Source organism: Blennius ocellaris (genome assembly GCF_963422515.1).
Source record: "Blennius ocellaris genome assembly, chromosome: 2".
Classification (NCBI taxonomy): domain Eukaryota; kingdom Metazoa; phylum Chordata; class Actinopteri; order Blenniiformes; family Blenniidae; genus Blennius; species Blennius ocellaris.
In genome coordinates this window covers 28739039-28762172 of record NC_137651.1, presented here as the reverse complement: position 1 = coordinate 28762172, position 23134 = coordinate 28739039, and the positions used below count along the sequence as shown (strand labels likewise).

Below are 23134 nucleotides of genomic sequence, written 5' to 3'. Positions count from 1 at the left end.
CCATCGTCGGTAAGGGGAGATGAGCGTGACGACCTAATAACCCCCCCCCCCCCCCCCCCCCCTGCCTCTCCAGTTCACTTTATTTTGGGGCGGAAAAGTGGTAAACAGCCCGGAGCCTTAACTGCAGATACAACAATATGACACACTGTCAAGATAAAACCTGAATATCTTTGAAAAAGAGATTTAATCAGCAGGAATAAAGCTGCTCGGTGCACATCTGATGCCCTTGCTGGTAAAAAAAACCAAAAACCCCCAAAACAAAACTGTCTTCTGACAGTTAATTTGCACTCCAACTTAACTATTCTCGTTAATGATCTATAGTTAAGCTTATCCTCTTGCTATGTAATGTGAATCATTTTCTACTGATATGGAATCTGGAAACTATAAAAAAAAGCTTTCTATGAAGCCTTTGTCTTCGAACTGAATGGGGCTTATTAGGAGAGGAGGAATCGCACAGAAGCCAAATCAGCACATGTCTGAATGCTCAACGCTTCGGAGGAGAGAAACATGATCGTTCAGAAGCCTGGAGATGTTGCGCCGAGGAGGGAGGGTTCACATCACCACTCCTTCAGAGAGCAAAAACACAAGATGCACAGTCAGACGGGCAAATTCGTTCTCTCGTTAAAGTGCTCTGCATGTTTCTGGACTGCAGGAGGAGAAAACATGCAGACAAAACACAACACAAAAACCCAAACACATTTCTACCGATACGAATCAGATTTTTCAGATTTGGTTGTCGGCAGATACCGATACTCTCAATCCGATACTTACGTATACATGGTATATTATAGTATGCTTGTAGTATATAGCTTCATTGGAATAGTCTTTGCTTTGCTGGAATTGTTGTAAAACTCACTTATAGAATCAAATTTCTTCTGAGAATGATGTCGGAACTTATTTTAACTTCAAGAAAAAAATCTAAATTAAAAGATTGCTCTCTTGTAAGGAAGAGAACGAAGACATTTGGTTTCTCTGATCAACTTAAACTGGTATAAAAAACTTCACCTGGATTGTGACCAGATAATAAAATTCCAAAACATGAATCCCACTTAAAAGTGAAGCAATTTGACAAAAATTTCAAACGATAGTAAACTGCAACCTAAACCATCGGTAAAACTGACCAGAACGCCCCGATTCCACGTCGACGTGGCTCCAACATGTCGGCTTGAGAGGAAAAGTCCCGATCTGCTCCACACAGCGCTGCGCTGGGCAAAAGACCGGCAAGGTGATCGGTTGGATTTACCTGTGAAACACAAAAAACAAAAACGCCAATATGGTCCCCGGTCTGATCTCCACCGATCAAAACAGACAATTTGTAGCGCGTAACAAAGATATGAATATGTTCCGTTCATCAGCCGGTGGGATCCAACTGTGAATCTGTGAACCTGCCGCTTGTTTGAAGAAGCAAAACCATTGAGACAAAACAAGGATCGATTACAAATGAGCTTTTTTATCTTTTCTTTTCCCAAATAAGGCCAAAGGGCCCACGATGCCGAGTGAGTCAGAATTCCAATTTGGGAAAAACCCAGCGAGCCCCGCGATGTCTCATCCGAAGCCTTTCAAGACGGAGCTTCAGGCTCAGTTTGTTCTCACTCCGCATCGCGCCGGTGGGATGATGCGCCATGTCTAATTAAAACTCCAGTTTCTTCCTTAAATAGCCAGTGTGTCTTCGCCAATCCGTTTCACGAGACGTAAATGTCGACGTCGACTTGCGTGTCCTCTGCCGTCATTTCGGGGGGCGGGGGGGGGGGAGGTCGCGTAAGACGGCCTGCGAGGTGTGCGTTTTGTAATACTGCGGCGTCCTCTGTAACACCCGCCGTACGCGCTCGCGTCACTTCCTCCCCTGGCTCTCTGGCGCCTCAGGATTCTAATAAGCCTTTGGCGTATCGAGGTATTTTGCCGACGAGACGGCAATAAGCCTCCGTGAGCGGTGGATGGAGTTTGTCGTTGGAGAGTGGAGCTGGATATGCTGCACGCTTGAGGGAATTCCAGTACACCAGCAGAGAGATGAAAGTTCCCGTTGTCACGGTGGCGACGGCGGCGGCCGGGAGAAGCGGAGCGTCTCCGGGGCCACGAGGACACGACTTCCTGCCGTCACGTGTGACAGGAAGTGACGATAAGGAGCCGCCTTGTAATTCCTTCAACGGTTGCTGTTTGACTAAATAATGTCCCGCAGAAGAGTCGGCCTTCACGTCAAACGACTAAACGCTTTGCTTTTGGGTTTAAAGGTTGTGAGTAAAATGAGTCGTGCCACTGAAGTGTCTGTTAAACTGCATTTATACAATCAAAAACCCTCTTCTTTTTTTTATCCCCCGCCGTGGCTGATAGGCCCCGAAGGGGGATCTTGAAACAGTCTCCGTACGTACGTCCGTACGTTCGAATGTTTCTACCTATATCTCGGCAACCCCTGGGCCCACAGTGACCAAACTTCACATGTGGATACATCTCAGAGGGGGAAGGGATACTATGGTGACCTTGACCTAATTTGCATATTAAGTAGGTCACAGGGTCACGAAGTGCTTAAAAACACATTTTGGGCTCTGGAGGCCTAGGTTTTTGAGCTAGGGCTCTGAAATGTTATACACACATGATACACACTCCAGGGATAACCTCCAGTACACCAAGTGACCTGACCTTGACCTTGAAGATTGGTAGGGTCTGAAGTTTGCTCGTCATGGTTGCACAATACATGTATTTTCATATAAACATTTCTCCTCATTTCTCAGCAGTTCCTGGGCCCACAGTCACCAAACTTCACACATGGACACTCCACCTGGGGAGAAGGGGCACCATGGTGACCAGGACCTAATTTGCATATCAGGTCACAGGGTCACTAAGTGCATAAAAAACACCTTTTGGGCTCTGGAGACGTATTTTGACATAGCTTATGAAGAAGACCTTTCAGATTCTACATAATTATCTACTAGGACCCATGGAACACCCTCTAGTGTACCAAGTGTGCTGCCTTAGAGCTGGCTTTGTGAGAAAATAGAAAGCCCTCCGGCGGGGGATTAGCCGAGCAACGGCCTTCTTGTTTATTTTGCGTTTCGTTCGCGCTTCTCTTGCGCTGCTGTTGAAATCTGAATCTTGGGTCGCGTTTGCGCGACGCTTGAAAGTGAAAACGCATCAATTCTGCATCTTATTTTCTTTGGGCGTGAATCGGCGGCAGTGCACGGACCACCCCTCTGCCTCCAACACCTGTCGGCCTTTGATTCCAGATGTGATCGGCGTGTGCAAGAGCGTGGACGAGCTGACCCGCCTGACCACCAAGACCAACCGCGAGGTGTCCAAGAGGACGCTGAGCCTGATGGACATGTCGGGGAAGGTGGTGAGCGTCACGCTGTGGGGAGAGGAGGTGAGGACACAGTGGATGCAGCTTTCGTTGACTGGTGGAATATGTGGCCTTGTCTGACTCGTGCGTCTTTCGTTTAAAAAAAAAAGGAAAAACTTCCACGGGTCCTGGATGTAAAAAGGGGGCGGGGCAAAGTCTTTAATCCAGGCCTGTTCGTCAGTTTCTAAAACTACGTTCTCCTAAACAGATCTATAATGCCACGGTAAGAAAGCCGTGTGGCTCCGTCCCTGATTGTTTCCACACCTGACTGCGTTCACTTCCACACTCCATCCCAGCATGCAGGTCCTCCTCTTTCTTAAAGTGACGGAAACCTTTTCACGTTCAGTCATCGATAGCAAAACGCCAAATATACACAACATATCAAATGAGTCTCGGCTGACCTTTAACAACTTTCTATGAACCTCTAAATTTAATAAACGTGAATTTTCAAACAAAACATGCGCTCTACTCGATGTAAACTTGTATAAACTTAACCTGGTTCCCACAGAGGCCCGTCTGGAGAGTCGGTGCCTCGCCTCGCCTCGCCGGTGTATAAATATTAGTCCCGTTCGTTTTCATTCGTCGGTGTTTGCTGCAAACTACCGTTGATACAAAAGCTCGCTCTCAAAGTGAGCTGGTGCTGATGAGAGGCGTGGGAGTCGGAAGGTGGCGCTCTCTCCGTCTCGCTCCGGAGCAAAGTGACATTAAACCACAGCTCCTTGAATAGAAGCCGAGATATTTAGGATTATTGACGAAACGTCCTGTCGCTGGATGATGAAGTTATTGTGCTGGTGTGTGTGTGTGTGTTGTGTTTTTTTTTTTTTTTTTTTTCACTCCGAGGAGCTGAGCTCAGTTCACTGCCATTGTCCCCAAGAAGAAGCGTGTTCGCCGCTGGTTTTCTTCGACAGACCCCCGCCTCCCCGCACACAAGATGTATAGTTTGTAGAAAACAATGGCCGCTCCAAACCACGAGGGTTGGAGATATTTATCCCCGCTCGAGAAGCTTTCCGGTGTTTATTTCTCCTTCTGCTGACACCCTCAGGTTATGGAAGTTGAAATGAAATAAACAGGAGGATGAGGAAGGTGCCTGTAGCTTTGTATTGTTAGAGGGGAAACTGTGGCATGAGCCTTTCTCTCCCCCCCCCCCCCCCCCAGTGGAGCCACTGGGAGCTTTTTCTGTCATTGTTTTTGTTTTCCTGTAAAACTTTCTGGAGTGTTTGTCAGGGAATGTGTTGGTGTTGTTCACATTTATCTCTGGAGGACTTTAAAACCCCACTTAATGTCAGGGGTTCGATTTTGTTCGATGCTGATTCATAAAATGAAGAAATTGAATGTTTTTCTTTAAATCAAAGTGAATTTACGGAGACATTTCACCCCCAAACATTGATGAAAATCCATCTGTAGGAAGGATTCAAAGCAAAACACGACATGGGTGTTTAATAATGAACAAGGTAAAAAGCCAGTGAGTGCAGATGAGTGTGGAGATGTTTGTTTATTAATGCGGTGTGAAGGTCAACCTGACATAAAGAGACGGTCTGTCCAACAGATCTGGAGCCGTTCACCTCCCATCTTTTCCAAACAAGTCGACTATCATGAAAAAACTTTAACTGTTCCTTCTTTGACCTCCTTTCATTTTTTTCCCGAAGCACTTTGAGATTGTGAAGTGCGTAATAAATAAAATGTATTATTATTATTATTATTATAGCGGTTTGAGACACACACACACACGCCCTACAATATTTAACACGTGAACAAAAAAGTTTCAAGCATTTCTTAAATTTAAATTATGATAATTAATTTTGCCCCCTGGTTACAAAAAATAAAGAAACACTGACCAATGAATAAATGTAATCCTTCTAGGTTTTATTTTAATGCTTTGCGTAATGAATCTAATTCACCCAAAGGGAAAAGCATTTTCACAGCCTTAACAATTGTTTTTTTTTTTTTCTTCTTCTTTTTGTTGGTGAGTTTATTGAATGACTGAGACTTAGTGACCGTTTCCACATGACGATGAGCTAAACTCCTCTGATTGAGCAGGATGACACGACGTCAAGTCACAGATGATGTTTGCTTTCTCCAAAACGTATTATTTCATGGCCTCGTCTGAAAAGCTGGAGAGTAAAAATGCGTTTTCCGGTCGTCGTCTCGCCCCAGACACGTTTCGCCTTCCGAGGAGAGTCGGAGTCGATGGATAACAAAGTCAGATTTATTGCCACGCCTGTTTTGTTTTGCGCAGGCGGAGAAGTTTGACGGCTCTGGACAGCCCGTCGTCGCCATCAAGGCGGCAAAACTGTCCGACTTTGGCGGCCGCTCGCTCTCCGCGTCCTTCAGCAGCACCCTGATGGTCAACCCGGACATCCCGGAGGCGTACAAGCTGCGAGGCTGGTGAGTGAGCCTCGCCGTCATGGGTGATGCAGGACGAAAAGAAATGTTCCTGTAATTGTATACAAAGGGCTTTTTTTTTTTTTTCCATACGAGTTCTCCATCACGTACTGCCAGAGGGCTCGGGCTGCGTCAATAGTGTGCTGTTGTAGTGACGTCAGGCTTCGCTCCACCCGCCATCGGATTGGAATTGGATTGAAGTTTAAAATGACAAATAAGCTAACATGTCAGGACAGCAGTGGCTGGAATCCTCGGTCACCTGCAGTGTTTGTTGGGAGTCTACGCTGACGCCGTACGTTTCCCCACATTGTGTCTGTAAAACACAGCGCAGTGCATGACGGGTGCAGTAGTACGACTCCCAAAGAGCAGAAATCCCTGAGTTTGTCCAATCAGGAGCAGGCAGGATAATTCTATACAGTCATGTGAGAAGTTTAAAAAAAAAAAAAACATATTTGGGCATATAGATATTTAATATCATTTGTAACACTCCTGATAAATTTGAATAGTAAAACATTTTTTACCAAAGAAAGTGCTTTTTTTAAATTTTCTGTAAAATGTAAATAAGATTGTAGCTGCTTATGCTAAATAATGGAAAAAAAATTACATTTCAAAAGCGATCCAGTGGACATGAATGTCCCCACATATTTGTGCAGCATTTATATTTGTCTTTGTCGCAGCAGCCGAGATAAAAAGCTATTTCCCGCCCTGCGAGGTTGTTAGATTGCTTAATAAAGGGCGACATGTTGGCAAATGATTGATGGATGAAGCAGAACACATGGATTGTAGAGGAGGAGGCGGTGGGGGGGGGGTGGGGGTGGGGGCGGGTACTTAACCTCACTGAAGCACTATGGCTCCCTGATTGATCCGTCCCTTTATAGATCCAACCTAAGCAGCCGTCTCTGACCCCTCCTCTCTGACATGAGGGCGAATGTCTGCGTCTGCGAGCGCCGCTCCGGTCGATCGGATTCAAGGGGTTTAATTTATTTACCCTCCGCCGCCACATGAGGAAACGAACAGAACTCCTCAGTTCTCTCGTCACTTGGCGACAAGGCCAGAAGTAATGTGACTTAAAGTCCTAGTGAAATGTAAAACACTACTTTGCAAAAAAACAATAGTTGGGGTTCTACTTCTAAGGTTCCTCCGACTCTGCCCCACCACTGTTGTCGCATAACAGAGTTATTTGAATTTTGAATCTCCAGTCGAGGAAGTCGGGGGAATCCTTCTTCTTCGTGGGCGTGACGTCAACAGTTGTGCAGATCTCCATCTGTTGTGTTTATATCGGCTTGTTTCCCTCTTAAATATTGAAGTTTTTACAGTGTTTTGAAGTTATAGTCGGCGTTTTATGAGCCTTAACGAAAGATTGAGCCTGGAAGAGACCAGAAAGAGGAGAAAAGGAGCACGGGCAGTGGGAGCCGCTTGCGGCTAGCAGGAGCCGCTAGCTCGGGCGGCTAGCAGGAGCCGCTAGCTCGGGCGGCTAGTAGACGATCAAGTAATACCTGGACTCTTCGGTGATTCCGCTCAGTCGGAAAAGCTCTTCGACATGTTGGATCCAGGAAGCCGGTCGTTCTGCCAAAAGTCAGGAGCCTCAAAGCCTCAAAGCCTCAAAGGTGAAAACTGGCGGCTGCTGAGGCGAGGAGACGAGGACGAATGGAGGACGAAGCGTCTTCTGCTTCCTCAAACATGTTCCAGACGGGGTCACCGATGGCAGAACCACCTTCTGTGTCTTCTTCATCAATCACTGGGTTTGAAATGATGATGATGATGATGAAATATGGTTAAATTCAGCCTCTTCGTGGTCAAAACTCTGATCCTCCATAATGTAAACACAACCTGGGTGTGTGCACAACCAGTGACCAGTCATTTAAAAAAAAAAAAAAAAAGCATAATTTTTTTTGTACAGGCTTAAATCGCTCAGTCGTGTTTCCAATCAGCTGCAAAGCGAATCTCAACCGCCCTCAATACTGCGGGTTTCATTTCATATGAGAATCAATCAGAGAACCGATAAAGAATCGAATCGTTAAGCAGAATCGAACATAAGACCTGAATCATTAAATAATCTCCTTTTCACTTGTACGTCATTCTCTAACGGCTTTAATCAGCCGATTAGATCGACGGTTTCTAGCTTCAAACTGTATTTCTGTCTATAAATACGCCACAGTGATATATCCTTGTCGTGCTTTCTTCTACCTGTCTGTTTCCACATCTCCGCCCCCCTGCGGTGGAGGCTGGAGACTCCAGTGACACTCTCCTGTTTAACGGTGGAGGCTTCTTCTTCGCACTTTAAGTCACTTCTCGCTTGGACAAGCGCAGATAATGATCCTTGGAGCTCCACTGCGGAGGCGGAGTCGGTCCACGCCGGTCCTCTGGGCGGCGGGCGGCCACTAATGAACAGTTTAGGAGTCACAGACGGAGGGAGGCCAGAGATAAACTCTTCCTCTTCATCTCGAGTCTGTCCAAGGGAGAAACTCTGGCGAAGGCGAGATCATTACGCTGCGTGTCTGAGAGCAGCGCAGCGCCCCCCGCTGGGAGGAGGATGAAGGGAAGCCCTCTCTCCGTTATTTATACCTGGAGGGGAGGATATGTGTGGCTGAAACACATTTTAGGTTTTGACCTTAAACCCTGATGTCAGGCTGGACGAACTGGCGATGCCTTCGCTGAGAGGGATTTGTGTTTATCCACGTTAAACGATGTGTGGATGTAGTTAAAGAACTCGTTATGATGGAAAAGTGGACTTTCTAAGAAATGGAACTGGGAAAAATAGAAGGAAAAAGTCTTCAGAAGAAGAAGAAGAAGACGCTGCTGGAGATTCGCCATGTCTGTTGCTCCCACTGATGATTGGCTGGATATGGAAGAATAATAAACGTCACGCAGTCTGATGATGAATCCATTTTTTTTTTTGCCAATAACTAGATCCAATTATTAAAAGCCAACATTGCCTTGATTTTTATTAATTTTCAGTTGGTTTGCTGCTGCTGATCACGTCACATTGATGCTTCACCTCAAACGTGAGCATTTTTCACTCTTCCAGAAAAAGACGATAAATATTCATCTGGAATGGCGACAGTGTGTAAAGCATCTACTAGTTTAAACATGACCAACCTACTTCTTTACCTCAGGTGTATAAAAATTATTGGCATTATCGGTACCAGCATCGGTTGCGAGTTCTCGGTTATCGATATGGACTACAACAAAAAATAAAGTCAAATTAAGAACCAATATTGAAATGAAAGGAGGAATATTTGATTTATGAATTGATCCTATTCGTAGTTGAGGCTAACGTAGCGTGCAGACTGTGTGGTTAATCGGTTTAAATATCGGCAACTTGTGTTTGGACGCCTTCCACAGTCTGAACGCGTCACTTTGAGGTGAATCGGTCAGTTTTTCTGTCGTCGTGACCCGAGGCGTCTCCGGGCTCCAGACCCACTTCAGAACTCCGGCTTCAGTGCGAGTAAAAGTCTGAGCGAACGTCACGCGGCTCTGAGGCACTTCGCAGCGAGTGTGTGTGTGAAAGCCGCATCCTCTAAAAGCCCGGCAGGTTCAGAAAGTGCAGCAGTCGGCGTTTTGGCTTAAAGATATCAAGCTGTGTGTGTGTGCAGTTGTTGAGCTCACCTCTGTGATTGTTTACAGCCCTTAAGTGTCCCTCGGTAATTGTCCTGTCAGCTGCGTTGTTGTGAGTTATGGAAAACAGAAAAGCAACAAATTCAATTTAAGTGTAAATTAATCTTCGGATAATTTTTTTTTTAAGTCGTACAGAACCCCCCCCCCCTGGTGTTGGTCCGATGCTGCTGAAATGTAGTGTTACTCCTGCAGAGGTGTCTTGATTTGATTAGGTTTTTTTTGGTGCAGAGCGCCGGGACTTGCTCAGATGGACGGCCTCTCCTCGCCGGCTCCTCGTCTCAGACTCACGCAGGTTACTAGCGCTGCTGCTCGCCACTTGTTTCCTCTGCACACGTACGGAACTGGACTTTTTCGGTTCGTTCCGCAACACAAATGAATATTCACAGGCGCAAGTGGTTGAAATTCCCTCCAATAAGCCTATAAGGCAGCACGGTGCACAAATCTTAATGTTTCCTTTTTAGGCTCCACCGCCTTGAGAACTCCAGCTGTACACACACGTTTGTCCATTAGGGGGCAGCGCTGTCGCTCTCCTGTCCGCTGCACTTGGGCTGAATGATCCTCAGTCGTTGAAGCCGCTGACATTAGACACCATCATCTCATTTAGTCCTCGTCCGGCCCAAGTTGACATTTCTGTCTTTGTTATCGTTACTCCAGCATTTTATTATTATTATAATTTTTTTTTACACCATGTCGGGGCAATAATGAGTGTTGGTCCAGAGGCGAAGCGGTTTAAACACAGTGGAGGACAGAACATGATGCCTCGTTATGGAATCGACTTCTATTTCACCCAAATCTTTCATGAGGCTGTATTGATTAAGAACGAGGGAAAGTAAATACCTGCTGATCAATTAGCCGACCTTCTCCGTTTTTAAACAAACAAGTTTAGTGAGTATGGACATTTTCCACGGTGGTAAACATCAGGGCTTCTTTCCTGAGCTGGCAGGAAGTGACACGGGTCCAAACCAGGAAGAAGCATTTCATTCACAACATGTTAATTACACATTAAAAAAACCAAAAGAAAAACAGTAGCTGAGCTGAATTCATGAATCACTGACAAATTAAAAACCCAGTTAATTGTAATTTCTCATCTCTCTGTGAATCAATTAAAGCGACATTTCATGTATGAATGCTGCTTCGTGAAGTCACTCTTTGCACGTCTTTTTATTATTATTGGTATTTTCCATGGTTCACATATTTCTCGACAGAACATTTAGCCTTTGACGTCCATTCATCTGTACATTTCAAGCGTACAATGAACGATTGGCCCTTCCACCGTATTATAATACAATCTCTTGATAAATAACAGAATAACCACACTTTGTGATCTTAAATAAAAGAAAACTTTGACTATGAAGCACACCTGGCAAGAACCGTACTCTTCTTCTCGTCCATCTTGAAAAAGAAACTCGTGGCCGTCCTGGTTGCAGCTTCATGCTTATGTATGCAAGTATGTCTTTAGTTTTTACTTCATTTGTTTGGTTATCTTGTATTTGAAGTTAACCTATTAAAGAGGAAGTGACTTTTAAAGCCCTGATTTCTTCATGGTATATTCAAAACACTGAATGTAGTGAACAATATCAAACTAATAGAAATAAGGGGAGACGTGGCTCTTCTGTTTAACTTCATTCAAACTCTGATATTTGTTTTTTTAGTTTGACTTGATCCCTTGTCTGTGGAAAATAAATATAAATACAACAAATCCCTGATCCGTTGCACAATGATGCGATAAAAATGTAATGTTTTATTCAGTCCTATTGGAGTAAATCAAAAGGGCTTTGCAACCCCTCTGATGAATGGTGGGATTCAGGTTGCCAGGTTGGGAGTCGCTGGAGTGAAATACCTGCACAGACAGAAAAATAAAAGTATCTTGTAAAAAACTTTAGTTTGTGCTTTTGAAAAGAAATTTTTTTTGGTTTGTTTCAGCTTCCTGCATGTCACCGTTGACTGTTTTAATAGAAAAATCTAATAGTTAAAGTACCAGAGAAACACAATTTATCTCTGGTGTATCTTCTCTGTGAAGTTGTGAGGAGGATTAACTCATTAAAATTCAACTGTTGTGATTGACTAGTGGTGCATGTGGAAATGTCCCAGAGCTGCAGACATAATCCCGATGTTTTGGCGCTGCGTCCGTACAGCAGGCGCATCGTGTGCTACGATAAAAACCCCGATGCGGTTGTCGTGACGTCGAAAAGAAAAACTCCCACCTGCAGCTTTTTAAAACTTTAAAGGTCTCATTATGCAAAATTCATGGCTTCATGGCCCATGACTTGCGTATGAGGCCTCGGCTCGCGTCAGCCGTTCGGTAGGAACTGTAACACCGCTTAGGAACAAGTTTATTTTATATATATATATATATTTTTTTTTTTATTCGACAGACACAGAAACGGCCTGTTCTCAGCAGAGTCACTAGAGGGACTTTTAGACGGGAGGAAATTCGTCACCGAGGCCGGATTTGATGATTTGGGGGAAATGCACTTTGAACGCGATGCTGTTTGTTTGTGCGTTTGCCGGGGGGAGTTGTTAGCCTGGAGCCAGCGGCGACGCTCACAGAGAGCATTCCATCATCTCCTCCCGACACGTCTCCGCTCATGTACTGTCCTTGTTCACCGACGTGGTTGACATGTGACGCGTTTGTGGCGTGCACATGCATGTGTCTGATCGGCAGCCGCAGCACGCAGTTTGTCCTCACCCAGGAATCTGCTGTTGCACATTTTCTGCCACGTTCAATTTGTCCTCTTCCCCCCCCCCCCCCCATCAGTCCTCATTTCCGTTATTTCAGTTTTCAGCGCCGCTCTCTGCCGGTATGATTAAAACCAGCAGCACGTGTAAACGCGGACGCCGCCGCGGAGGTTATCTCGTCGAGTCGCGTCAGATGTCCAGAGCAGCCCGGCGACGCCCGCGCACCTTCTCCCTTCAAATCACAATGCGTATTTAATCCCATCAGCTGACATTTCTCCCATTGTGCAGTACGTCTGTGAGCGGGGGGGGGGGCTCTATTGTGTCTGATTCGATTAGTCAGAATATCTTTCTTTTTCCCCCGGCTGGCTGGATGAAGCCACAATTAAGCAAATCTGTGCAGGTACACTTGTGCAGGGAAATTGGCACCGCAGCAAAGAATGGCAAACCTTTTCGAAGCTGCAGTGGAAAACGAGGGGCTCGTGTTGCTCGGGCTGCAGTGCGCACCGTTAATGGGGATGTTTTCAATTAGTCAAGCCTGCAGGAGCAAGGCGCTCCTCATATTTACCACCTGACCCCTCCACAGTGCGCCGCTCGGCCTCGTGGCCAGCAGACTAGTGAGCTCCACTGATCTCTGTGAGCATTTTAAACTGATGTTTCCTCTCCTCAAATGCTCCGTCCCTCCCGCCGTCTTCCTTCCCCCGTCCGCCCCGCCGTCCTCCGTGCCGCCGTCTCCCCCGAATTACTGGGAACACTGGAGGAAAGTGGGTTTTTGATATCACTCTAACAGCCCTGACCCGAGCCGGCTCGTCTGTCCTTCTGCCGGTGATTCATTTCATGATGCGCTCAGGCCGCCCGTCCTCGCTCCCGGCCGTCCTCGTCCCCAGGCCAGCCGTCCTCGCTCCCAGGCCGGCCGTCCTCTCGCTCCCAGCCGTCTTCGCTCCCAGCCGTCCTCGCTCCCGGCCGTCCTCGTCCCCAGGCCGGCCCTCCTCGTCCCCAGGCCGCCTGTCCTCGCTCCCAGCCGTCTGTCCTCGCTCCCAGCCGTCTGTCCTCGCTCCCAGCCGTCTGTCCTCGCTCCCGGCCGTCTGTCCTCGCTCCCGGCCGTCTGTCCTCGCTCCCGGCCGTCCGTCCTCGCTCCCGGCCGTCCTCGTCCCCAGGCCGGCCGTCCTCGTCCCCAGGCCGGCCGTCCTCGCTCCCAGCTGTCCTCGCTCCCAGGCCGGCCGTCCTCTCGCTCCCAGCCGTCTTCGCTCCCAGCCGTCCTCGCTCCCGGCCGTCCTCGTCCCCAGGCCGGCCGTCCTCGCCCCCAGGCCGGCCGTCCTCGCCCCCAGGCCGGCCGTCCTCGCCCCCAGGCCGGCCGTCCTCGTCCCCAGGCCGCCTGTCCTCGCTCCCAGGCCGGCCGTCCCTCCTCGTCCCCAGGCCGGCCGTCCTCGCTCTCAGAATCAGAGCGGCCGTCCTCACTTTGACAAACAAACCAACTCTCAGCTGGAAAAATTCAGATTTTTTTTTTCTTTCCTTTTTTTAAAGCCTGCTGCTAAATGGACGTCCTGCTGTCTCACAGTTGAAGGCAGTGGCATAGTCGGCCTCCTGCTCTGATTTGGACGCGGCTAAATGAGTAGTGCTGCCGTCCCTAGGTGGACCTCTGCAGACTGCTCCGGGGACAAGGGGAAGTTACTGAGCTCATTTTAAACCCGGTGAAAATGGCCAACATACTTATTTGAAGGTAGAAGTCTCTCAACTATGATCATGTGTAATTTTCCATCGTTTACTGGCACAATGAGTTAATACACAACATTTACAGAAAAATCCAAAATAAGTATGAGAGCGTCACACTGAGAATTTCTCACTGTGCTGATTTTGAAAGGCATTTTCAAAAAAGTTCTCCAGGTCCGTCATTAACTTCTGAAGAACTTCCTGTTTCTCTTTCAAAACAACTTATCAACCCGGTCCTGTTCAACACTATGGTTATTATGTGGAGTTATTTATTTATTGTTTTGGAATTAAAAAAAAAAAAAAAAGAAAAATAATCCACTCTTCTCACTGTTTGAAGACTTTTCAGGCTGATTCTGTCGAATGTTGATATTTTTGTTTGAGACGCCGTCTTTGAGTTCCCAGAAACCCTTGCAAGCAGGTTTGTGTCAGTCAGCGAAACATAAACACAGTTTAATGGCCACAATTTCCGGTTTGCTTGTTTGTAAACATATGGACTTTGGTGTGATCGAGTTGGAAATGAGTGGTGATATTGTTTCGGTTTATTCTCTGCAGATGTTCCTTTTATGGGAAGATGATTTTTTTTTTCCTGTTAGAGTAACTTTAAAATGTCCAATTGAAGTGATCCGTTCATGGTGTGTTTAATGTCTGTCTGCTCCTCGTTCAAAACGTGAATTTGGAAACCCGACATCTATTTTTAAGAAATTGGACAAGAAGTACTTGATTCGTTAAAAATGTAAAATCTCCTGAACGAATGCATTAAAATGAAGGTATTGTCTTGTTTTCCAGGTATGACAAGGAAGGTCACGCTATGGACGGACAGTCTCTGACGGAGATGCGAGGCGGAGGCGGCGGCGGCGCAAACACCAACTGGAAGTGTCTGACTGACGTGAAGACGGAGCATCTGGGACACGGGGAGAAGGTAGACACGTGCACGGCTTTTGTTTCCACGCCGGAGCGCTGGAGATATGGCAACTCGAGATATATTGTTATTCAAGGATGACTCTTTGAAGATATTCAAGGACGCCCTGAAAGACCGCGGCTGAATTCCAAACAACAAATATGAAAGTGCCCACAGTCGAGCAGCATTTGCTATTAAAGCTCAAGGTGCACGCTGCAGGCCTGTACCGCCTTCCACTCTGTGACCTTGTCACTCCGGCGCGCGGCCTGACAAATCTTTCTAATCAATGACTCATGAAATCACTGCAGCACGAGGTATTTGTGCTGAAAATGGGATCCACCGAAGGTCCCGATGTCCCTCTGCTCATTAATCCGCCTGCGTTGTGGGTGTCCCCTCCGAGTCTCGGCGAGAGTCGCATTCATCCCCGCCACTGATTGCAAAGGCTTCACGCACCGTATTCTTCGCCCGCCGTCGCCAAACTACTCTCACTTAAGTGCAGCAACGTGTGTTCTTCACTTTGCCTTTTGTCCACACGATGGAGGGAAATTGTGCTCACAGAAGTGCATGAATGGTTCGAGGTAGAACCAGGTTCAATATAATCTGACATGTTCTGCACATTGGGGAAGAAAATATCCTCAGTAAGACGTTTTCGGACGTGGGCAGTGACTTTCCGTGTCGCCGTTGATTCCACTTCCTGTTTAATGGGTTAGTGTTAATGGTTCGCCTGAGGTGTCGTCCTACACGAGGCGCCGTACAACCTGAACGCTCCACCGACGCGTGGCGGAGTCAGACTCGCGATTTTACCTTTGGCTCGAAACGTCATTGCAGCGCGGGGAGAAACATGCAAACGCTTCACACAAAGGCCTCTGCAAACTCTGAGCTTCTTTCTTTTCCATCTGAAAGAAACAAAGGGTGCGTCCAAATAGTTCCTCCTATCGCCTTTCCTATCCACTTCTCCTTAACCCCACCGGAAGCGTTTTGCATTGCAGCCGTGACGAGGACTGTCTGGATTCTCACTAAACAAAGGAAAGGAGGATCAATGCTTCCTTTAGAGCCTCCTTTAGCCGAGGAAACACTGATGCTTCCTTTAGAACCTCCTTTAGCCGAGGAAACACTGATGCTTCCTTTAGAACCTCCTTTAGCCGAGGAAACACTGATGCTTCCTTTAGAACCTCCTTTAGCCGAGGAAACACTGATGCTTCCTTTAGAACCTCCTTTAGCCGAGGAAACACTGATGCTTCCTTTAGAACCTCCTTTAGCCGAGGAAACACTGATGCTTCCTTTAGAACCTCCTTTAGCCGAGGAAACACTGATGCTTCCTTTAGAACCTCCTTTAGCCGAGGAAACACTGATGTCTGACGTCTGCAAAGTTTGCAATGTTTAAAAATGGGTTATAATGAGAGACGGCGGCAGTATTTTTTTTTTTGCTCAGAGTCGATTTAAAACATCGATTTGGAACAATAACTGCAAAAATTTGTAAATTAAAGGAATAAATTAACACTTTGGCCCCGTTTACCCCCCCCCCCCCCCATTTACTTGCAACTGAAAAGGTTTTTATTTTTATTTTGCAAACCTTTTGAGAAAACGAATAAAACTGCGTCCGTCACATAAAACCAGCGAGATCCAGAAGTCGGCGTCTCTCGGCGGAAGGCTGAGCTGCTGCCCTCTGAGACACGAGGAGGAGGAGGGGGGGGGCACTCGGGGAGGTCAGGCCTCTCCGGACCCCCACCAACCAAAACCTGTCGCAATTAATTGTTGCTGTCACAAAGTCTTTGTGTCACAATCTCTGGTTCCCACTCAGCAGCGCCCTGGTTGACAGCCGGTGGTCACCCCCCCTCCCCCCCCCCTCCCCCCTCCTGTCCCATGTTGTAAAATCCTCTGACAGGAGGACAAGTGCTTCTCGTGTCACTCAGCCACTAATTACCGAGGCCTTTTCGTGATTAATTAGACCTGTTGGAAAATTAGTTGGGCTTGTTTTCTGCTAAATCACAGCAGCCATTAAAACTTGACTGACGTTTTTGAAACGGGATGATTTGCTGTTGCACTTCTGCTAAAATGCTCAAAACTCAAATTTGTTGAATGGCGGAGCCTCACTTACTTTTTATTTTAGGATTGTTTATATGCATTTTGACAATATATCTTTGCAGTCACTTTCAAATGCGTTGAGGAAGAAAAAAAAAATCAAATCGGAACTCAAATTTTTCTTTGAAAACTCGTTAAAAAAAAAAAAAATGACTGGTAATAATCTTTGAATGCTGCTAAAACTCAGCTCTTCTCTGCGGCCCTGAAAAGGCGCCGTTATCCTTGCTGCTTCTCCGTCGTCGCCCACGGTGGCGAAAAGGACAGAAACATTTTCTGTGCACTCTTCATTTGATCCCGTGTGGATTTTAAGCCCCACGTCGGGTCCCTCTTCTCCGTCGGCGGCCGTGTTTTCTGCCGCGGAGGTTTTCCTCCTCGCCAGGTTGCGTCTGTCGCGGCCACGTGAGCCGTGCGTCTCCAGCTTTTCTCCTTGCCTTCAGACCGCTCGCACGCATCGCCGCACACTCCTGCAAATGCCACCTTAATGTTAATTCCATGCTGTTATTGTTTTGGTTGTCGACATGTTTAACGTAAACGGCACAAAGGTCACGAGAGCAGGAAGTCTGCGTGTGGAGAGGAGGGACGTCAGCAGCCACGTTTGGCACTTCAGCTTTGTTTGTGCAGTGTTTTGTCTCTCTCTCATCCCCCTCTCTCCCTCTCTCTCTCTCTCTCTCTTTCCCTCCCCCGCAGGCGGACTACTACACCTGCATCGCCACCATCGTGTATCTCCGTAAGGAGAACTGCCTCTACCAGGCCTGCCCCAGCCAGGACTGCAACAAGAAAGTGGTGGACCAGCAGAACGGCATGTTCCGCTGCGAGAAGTGCGACAAGGAGTTCCCCAACTTCAAGTACCGCCTCATCCTGTCCGTGAGTGACTCCTTCGGCTCGGCTGCACAGACATCCAAACGGACCCAGATCAGTGCTCTTGTAGCGCGACTTCCATCTGCAGCAGCCGGCCAGCGTTTCCATCTTGTTTGCGTATAGAATTGATGAACTAAAAACCAGTGGGTAAAAGTGTCTTTTTGTTTTGTACCACTCGGCCATGTTGTTGGACTCGAAGGCTGTGAGTCGTTGCGTTCTGCTCGACTCGCCAGAGTCCGCATAGAGAGAGAGAGAACTGCTACGTTCATGATGTGAAGCAGATTCTGCTCATTAGTTCTTCTCTGTGCAACTTTGTCGTCTTTTCATGCTTGTTTGTTTGTTTGCCGTTGTCCGTCAGGCCAACATCGCAGACTGTGGGGACAACCAGTGGGTGACGTGCTTCCAGGAGAGTGCGGAGGCCATCCTGGGCCAGAACGCCGCTTACCTCGGGCAGCTCAAGGACTCGGTGAGGCTCCCAGTCGCTCCCCAGTACCGTCCTCGCTTCAGGAAGCCAGAGCTGAGCCCCGGGCTCTGTTCCTCTCAAGAACACTGACGGCCACACTTTTCTTTTCTTTTCTTTTTTTTTTAATCGACTGATGCAAATATGCTAAACACACCCGCTGTGCAGCGCCACTTCCCGGCGTAATTACTTAGAAAATCACAGCAGTTGTTTTTCGGTGCTCGGTTATCAGACGCCTACTTTATTTTTCCACTTCAGACTGTGATGAAATTCATGTTTGATTAAAAAAAAAAAAAAAAAAAAAAAAAAAAACAACAACCAAAAAACTCTGTGCTTCTTGTGCTGACGTTCAGAATGAGGCGGCCTTCGACGAGGTCTTCCAGAATTCCAACTTCCACACCTTCGTCTTCCGCAACAGAGTGAAGCTGGAGACTTATAATGTGAGTAGAAGAGAAGTTGTGACGGGTGAGGCTGCTTCATGTTGTTTTCCACCTTGATCGTTTGCCTGTTCATTAACGACGACTGCAGCACCTTCGCCCCTGATGGGCGGAGCAGGTTTTACACCCTGCGCCGCCGGGCGCCGCTCGTTTCAGGAGCTCAGATTAGCGGCGGTCGGTCTTTCCTGCAGACCACACAGATAGAGGCTTGTTTTGAGGGACGTGCATAAGAGAATAGATTGGACTGTGAGCAGGAAGTCTGGAGCCGCGCCAGCGGCGGCATCCGCCTCCCGACGCACAGAAGAGCCCTCTGTCGCATTCAGCTCCAGCCAACGCCGCCGCCGCCGCCTTGGCTTCTGCCTCCAAACCTCCACATTCCTTCAGCGGAGAGACACCTGCAGCCTCTCTCTCCTCTCTCCTCTCTCGCTCCTCCTCAGTCCTACAAGCCAGCCACTGTGTCGCGCACTCGCATTTTATCTGTTGTGCAGCAGCGTGCGAGATCCGTGTCGTCGTCAGCCGATTGTAAGCGAGACTCGCTTACAAGCGAACCATCCTCTTTTCAGCTGTGTTCAGTTCATCGCAAATACTGTGGCGTAAACACACAGTTTAGATCGTCGTACGTGGATCGGGTGTGAGAAGTTTGGCACTTTCGTGCACAACTCGTGGGGATAACTGGCTCGTGGCGGCCAGGCGTTCATAGCGACGTCGCTTTTTGATCCTTCGATGTCGGCTCTTCCTCTCATTGTGAAGCAGAATTCACCAAGCGTTGGATTGTTCACCCACTAATAGGGAACGTGAGCTGGTTAGACCGTCGTGGGGCAGGTTAGTTTTACCCTACTGATTGATGTGTTGTTGCAATAGTAATCCTGTTAAAATTAAGTTAGTATAAAGTTAAAATGAACTGAATCAAGTTCGATATCTTTGGCAGGAAATTGGACATTACAACTGTTCGGAATCATGGAGTTACTGTTTGTGGACGACGCCATCAAAAGTCTTTTGAAGGAGTGGCCCAGCTTTGAATTGCGGTTCTGAAAGTCGTTAATAGAGGAAGTTATAGCGCGGCGGGGGGGAGACTACTGATTTCCTTTCAGGTTCAAGGCACCAGCACAACTCTCATGGTGTTGGTGTAACCAGAGCCTGGGCGCCAACAGCCAGAGTTCAAACTTATTATAATTCTGTTAAACGTGCTTCTGTAGAACTTCTCTGATGTTTTGCTGTCGCATACACCGGCTGAAATCTAAACCGTCTGGCTGGAGATGAAGTTTCCCCCTGCCTTGTGGGTGGAGGTACTTGTGAGGGCGATGTTTGTGATTTGAAAAGCCGGAGAAATTACATAACGGCTACCACAGTTTTCTACTTGTTGTAGACTCTGTACCTTTCAGAGGCAAGAGACGAGACAAATGCCATGTTAAACAAATAGATATGGGATATTTGCAGGTTTAAATGGTTTGGACGTTTTATTCACGAGTTGCTGTGTATGAATCTTAAGACGGTACGGTCGCCGCTGTTCTTTCTAGAAATCACACGTTCTACATGAAGTTTCTTCAGCTTCAGAAAAGCAAGAGGCCAAATGTTCCTGTAGCTCACCGGGTTTCTCCGTCAACATGCAGCAACACTCCACATCCTGGTCCCTGTGAGTGATGGAAGGATGGAGATTATATATAGACGTTGAATTATAAGGCCTCGTTTTGTAACAAAGAGTTTTCTCGATAGAGCTGTAATCAATGTGCTTCATATTTTTATATTTAACCCACTAAAACATGAGGAGCAGATGCATCTTTTACCTCTGATGGTGGTTGACGTTTGTGTTTTGGGGGTTTGTTCCGGTGCTCCGTGCCACTGAAAATGCCGCTTTTTCAAAAGGAATCTTTTTGACGAAAGCTCTGCCGCCGCATAAACCCAAATTTATGAAAACACTCCAATGTAGACGTAGGAAATCTGGACTTTTCTGAAATGCTGCGACTGCATGCTCACCGTGTGTGTGTGTGTGTGTGTGTGTGTGTGTGTGTGTGTGTGTGTGTGTGTGTGTGTGTGTGTGTGTGTGTGTGTGTGTGTGTGTGTGTGTGTGTGTGTGTGTGTGTGTGTGTGTGTGTGTGTGTGTGTGTGTGTGTGTGTGTGTGTGTGTGTGTGTGTGTGTGGTTTCATTACAAAATCAAAGAGCAGCACCCACTAGTGGCCTAAAATGCGAACTACATTGTTTTCACCATTTCTCTCGCTTCCATTCAAACGGACATGGTTTTCAGAACGACTTGACTTTTTAACGACTTTGACTTGAAACGTCAAAATCTTCCAGGTCGATTTCTAGAGTTGCTTTCTTTGTATACAGATGTTGCCGGCTGTTCAGTTGGCTGCTTGAATTTTACTCGTGTTAATATCCGTGTTGCTTGGTGGATCAGTGAGAACGACACCTGCAAATCGATGGAGCGACTACACTCAGAATGCAGTCTTGACTTGGTGGGAAATCTTCCTCATTGTGAGTCAAAGTGGGATTTCTCTGCAGTGTCGCACTGCAGCAGTCAAGTTCAAGAACAAGAAATCCATCCTCATAGATCACTGAGTCACCGATCAATCTGGTCACATCCATAGAGTTTTGTACAAAAGCAGCAGTGAGAGATGTGACGGGGGTTTTTTTTTCTTGGGGGACGGCGGGAATGTGTCCAGCGGAGAATAGTTTACACTGCGGCAGTCCGGGATTTAATGGAGGCTGAATGAGCGTACTCTTGTTTAAAAGCAGAAATTAATGGGCCTGGTAGGAACAACCTTCCCCCGTCTAGACGGCTTTGGAAGTGGCCACGGCTTTAAAAGCTGAATTGATGGAGTCCAAACATCTCATAAAGGACAATGGCACAGGCTTCCGTTCCTCCTTGGTCGATTCGACATTTATCGCAGGATTTTGGAGGTTAACAGCATCTGGTGCATTTTTTTTTTTCCCCAGTTGTTTTTGTGTGGTTGTCCACTGTGAGGAATACAGACGGAATAACTGATAACGCACCTCGTCTGCCGTGAGCCACGACGGTGCTGCCAAAGCTTAAATGTCCCGGTGTTCTGTCCCGCAGGATGAGTCGCGGATTAAAGCCACGGTGATGGACGTGAAGCCCGTGGACCATAAGGACTACAGCAAGAGGCTCATCATGAACATACGGAAGCTGGCGGCCCAGTAGAGCGACGGCCTGTTTTGTTTTATTAAGTTCTGGGGGATTTCTTTGTTTCCGTACAGCCACCGAGCAGTTCTAAACCCTAATCCTCTATCTCGGAGCAGTCGTAGCCTTTCATTTTGCCCCCCCACCCCCTTCCCTTCGGAGAACTCCGGACGTATTCGTAATGGGAGCGACCGCTCACCTCGTCTGTGTGGAATAATGTTTGCCGAGCTGATTCTTTTGAGGAGGCGGGGCCAGGGACACTTTCTTTTTGTGGCTTACTAACCCAGTCTGCTGTCTTGAGTCAGCCGGCGGTTTGTGTGGCGGCCCCTCGCACCCCTTTTCATTGCCTGACGCTCTCAGAATGGCCGGGCCGGACCTGCACATCCCTGATAAGACCTTTCACCCCCCCCCCTTTCCTTCCTCCCTCTTTCACATTCTTGCAAACATAAGCAAATATACACATGCACAGTGCAGACCTAATGCAAAATGTCCTGAGTTGTATTTAAGGAGATAGAAGGTGATGTTGGTGTGTTCATGTTTTGTTGGTAAAATTTTTTTGTTTTTTTCTTTTTGCTCTGTGTGTGTCTGATCAGCCGTGACAATAATAAAAGTGTTCATTATCACGTCCTCGTCTCCTTCACCTCTGTATATTTTTTTTACCCCGCAAAACATTTTCTGCCGCGTACAAGAAAAGGCTGCAAGAGTGGATTTCAAAAAAATTATCATATTGTAAAAGTGAATTAACGGGAGTGAAGCGGCTCGTCGTGTGATGATATCCAATGTTGTACTGCCTGCCAATAACGGAATACTTTTGGCCATTTTAGATGGAAAAAGGCCAATAATGTAAGAATTTGCCAGAAAATGGGGAGAGAGAAAGAGAAAATCCGCAGTGACTGACTATAGTTACTTCCTCTATTCAAATGCAGTTATTATATTTTAAGGATTTTTTTTTTTTAATGCAACTTCATTGACGTTGCAGCCAGCAAACTAAGAATTTATGGAATTGTCAAAGCATTTTATTACACTATTGCCACGATATTGTGTAAAATACATTGCGTTATTGGGGACGACAATGATAAACATCTGTATTTGGTTTGACCACACTTGCAGCATTTTGTAATAATGCTGCAAAATATAATGCAATACATTTTAAAGTATGCCACGCCACATTTTGTAATAAAATTCTTGAACATATTTTGTAATAAACTTCTGTATTTTGTAATAACTTATTTCAAATTGCAATGGTTATTACAAAATGTGTCCGTTATTACAAAAAGCGGGTTAAATGATTAAATGCACTTGGTGGCATGAACGTTCTAGTTTAATTACTTGAAGAAAATAAAAATGTCTGGTGGAAATACTGATTGTCTTGTAACTTTAAAAATCTACCAGCCACAATGGCAGCTGGTCTAAAAAGTTCAACCTGATCTAGATCCTGCGTTCTTCCTTCTATGTTGGCCGGACGTGAGCAAAAGCAAAGAGTGATCCTCGTCCAGCTGAATCTTAATTTTTACTCGATATTAAACAGAACCATGTATGCGG

The 23134-nt window shown here is 46.7% G+C and overlaps 1 protein-coding gene across 1 annotated transcript in view; it reads left to right on the top strand.

The window, feature by feature from the left end:
- rpa1 (replication protein A1) overlaps nt 1-22181 on the top strand; it is a 27744-nt gene extending 5563 nt beyond the window's left edge. The window contains exons 11-17 of the mRNA XM_080502472.1: nt 3219-3355; nt 5568-5716; nt 14504-14636; nt 17385-17561; nt 17914-18021; nt 18369-18455; nt 21509-22181. Of these exons, the coding sequence (XP_080358598.1) occupies nt 3219-3355; nt 5568-5716; nt 14504-14636; nt 17385-17561; nt 17914-18021; nt 18369-18455; nt 21509-21613 (896 nt within the window). The 3' untranslated portion in view covers nt 21614-22181. The remainder of the gene's footprint in view (nt 1-3218; nt 3356-5567; nt 5717-14503; nt 14637-17384; nt 17562-17913; nt 18022-18368; nt 18456-21508) is intronic.
- Nucleotides 22182-23134: the final 953 nt, after the last annotated feature.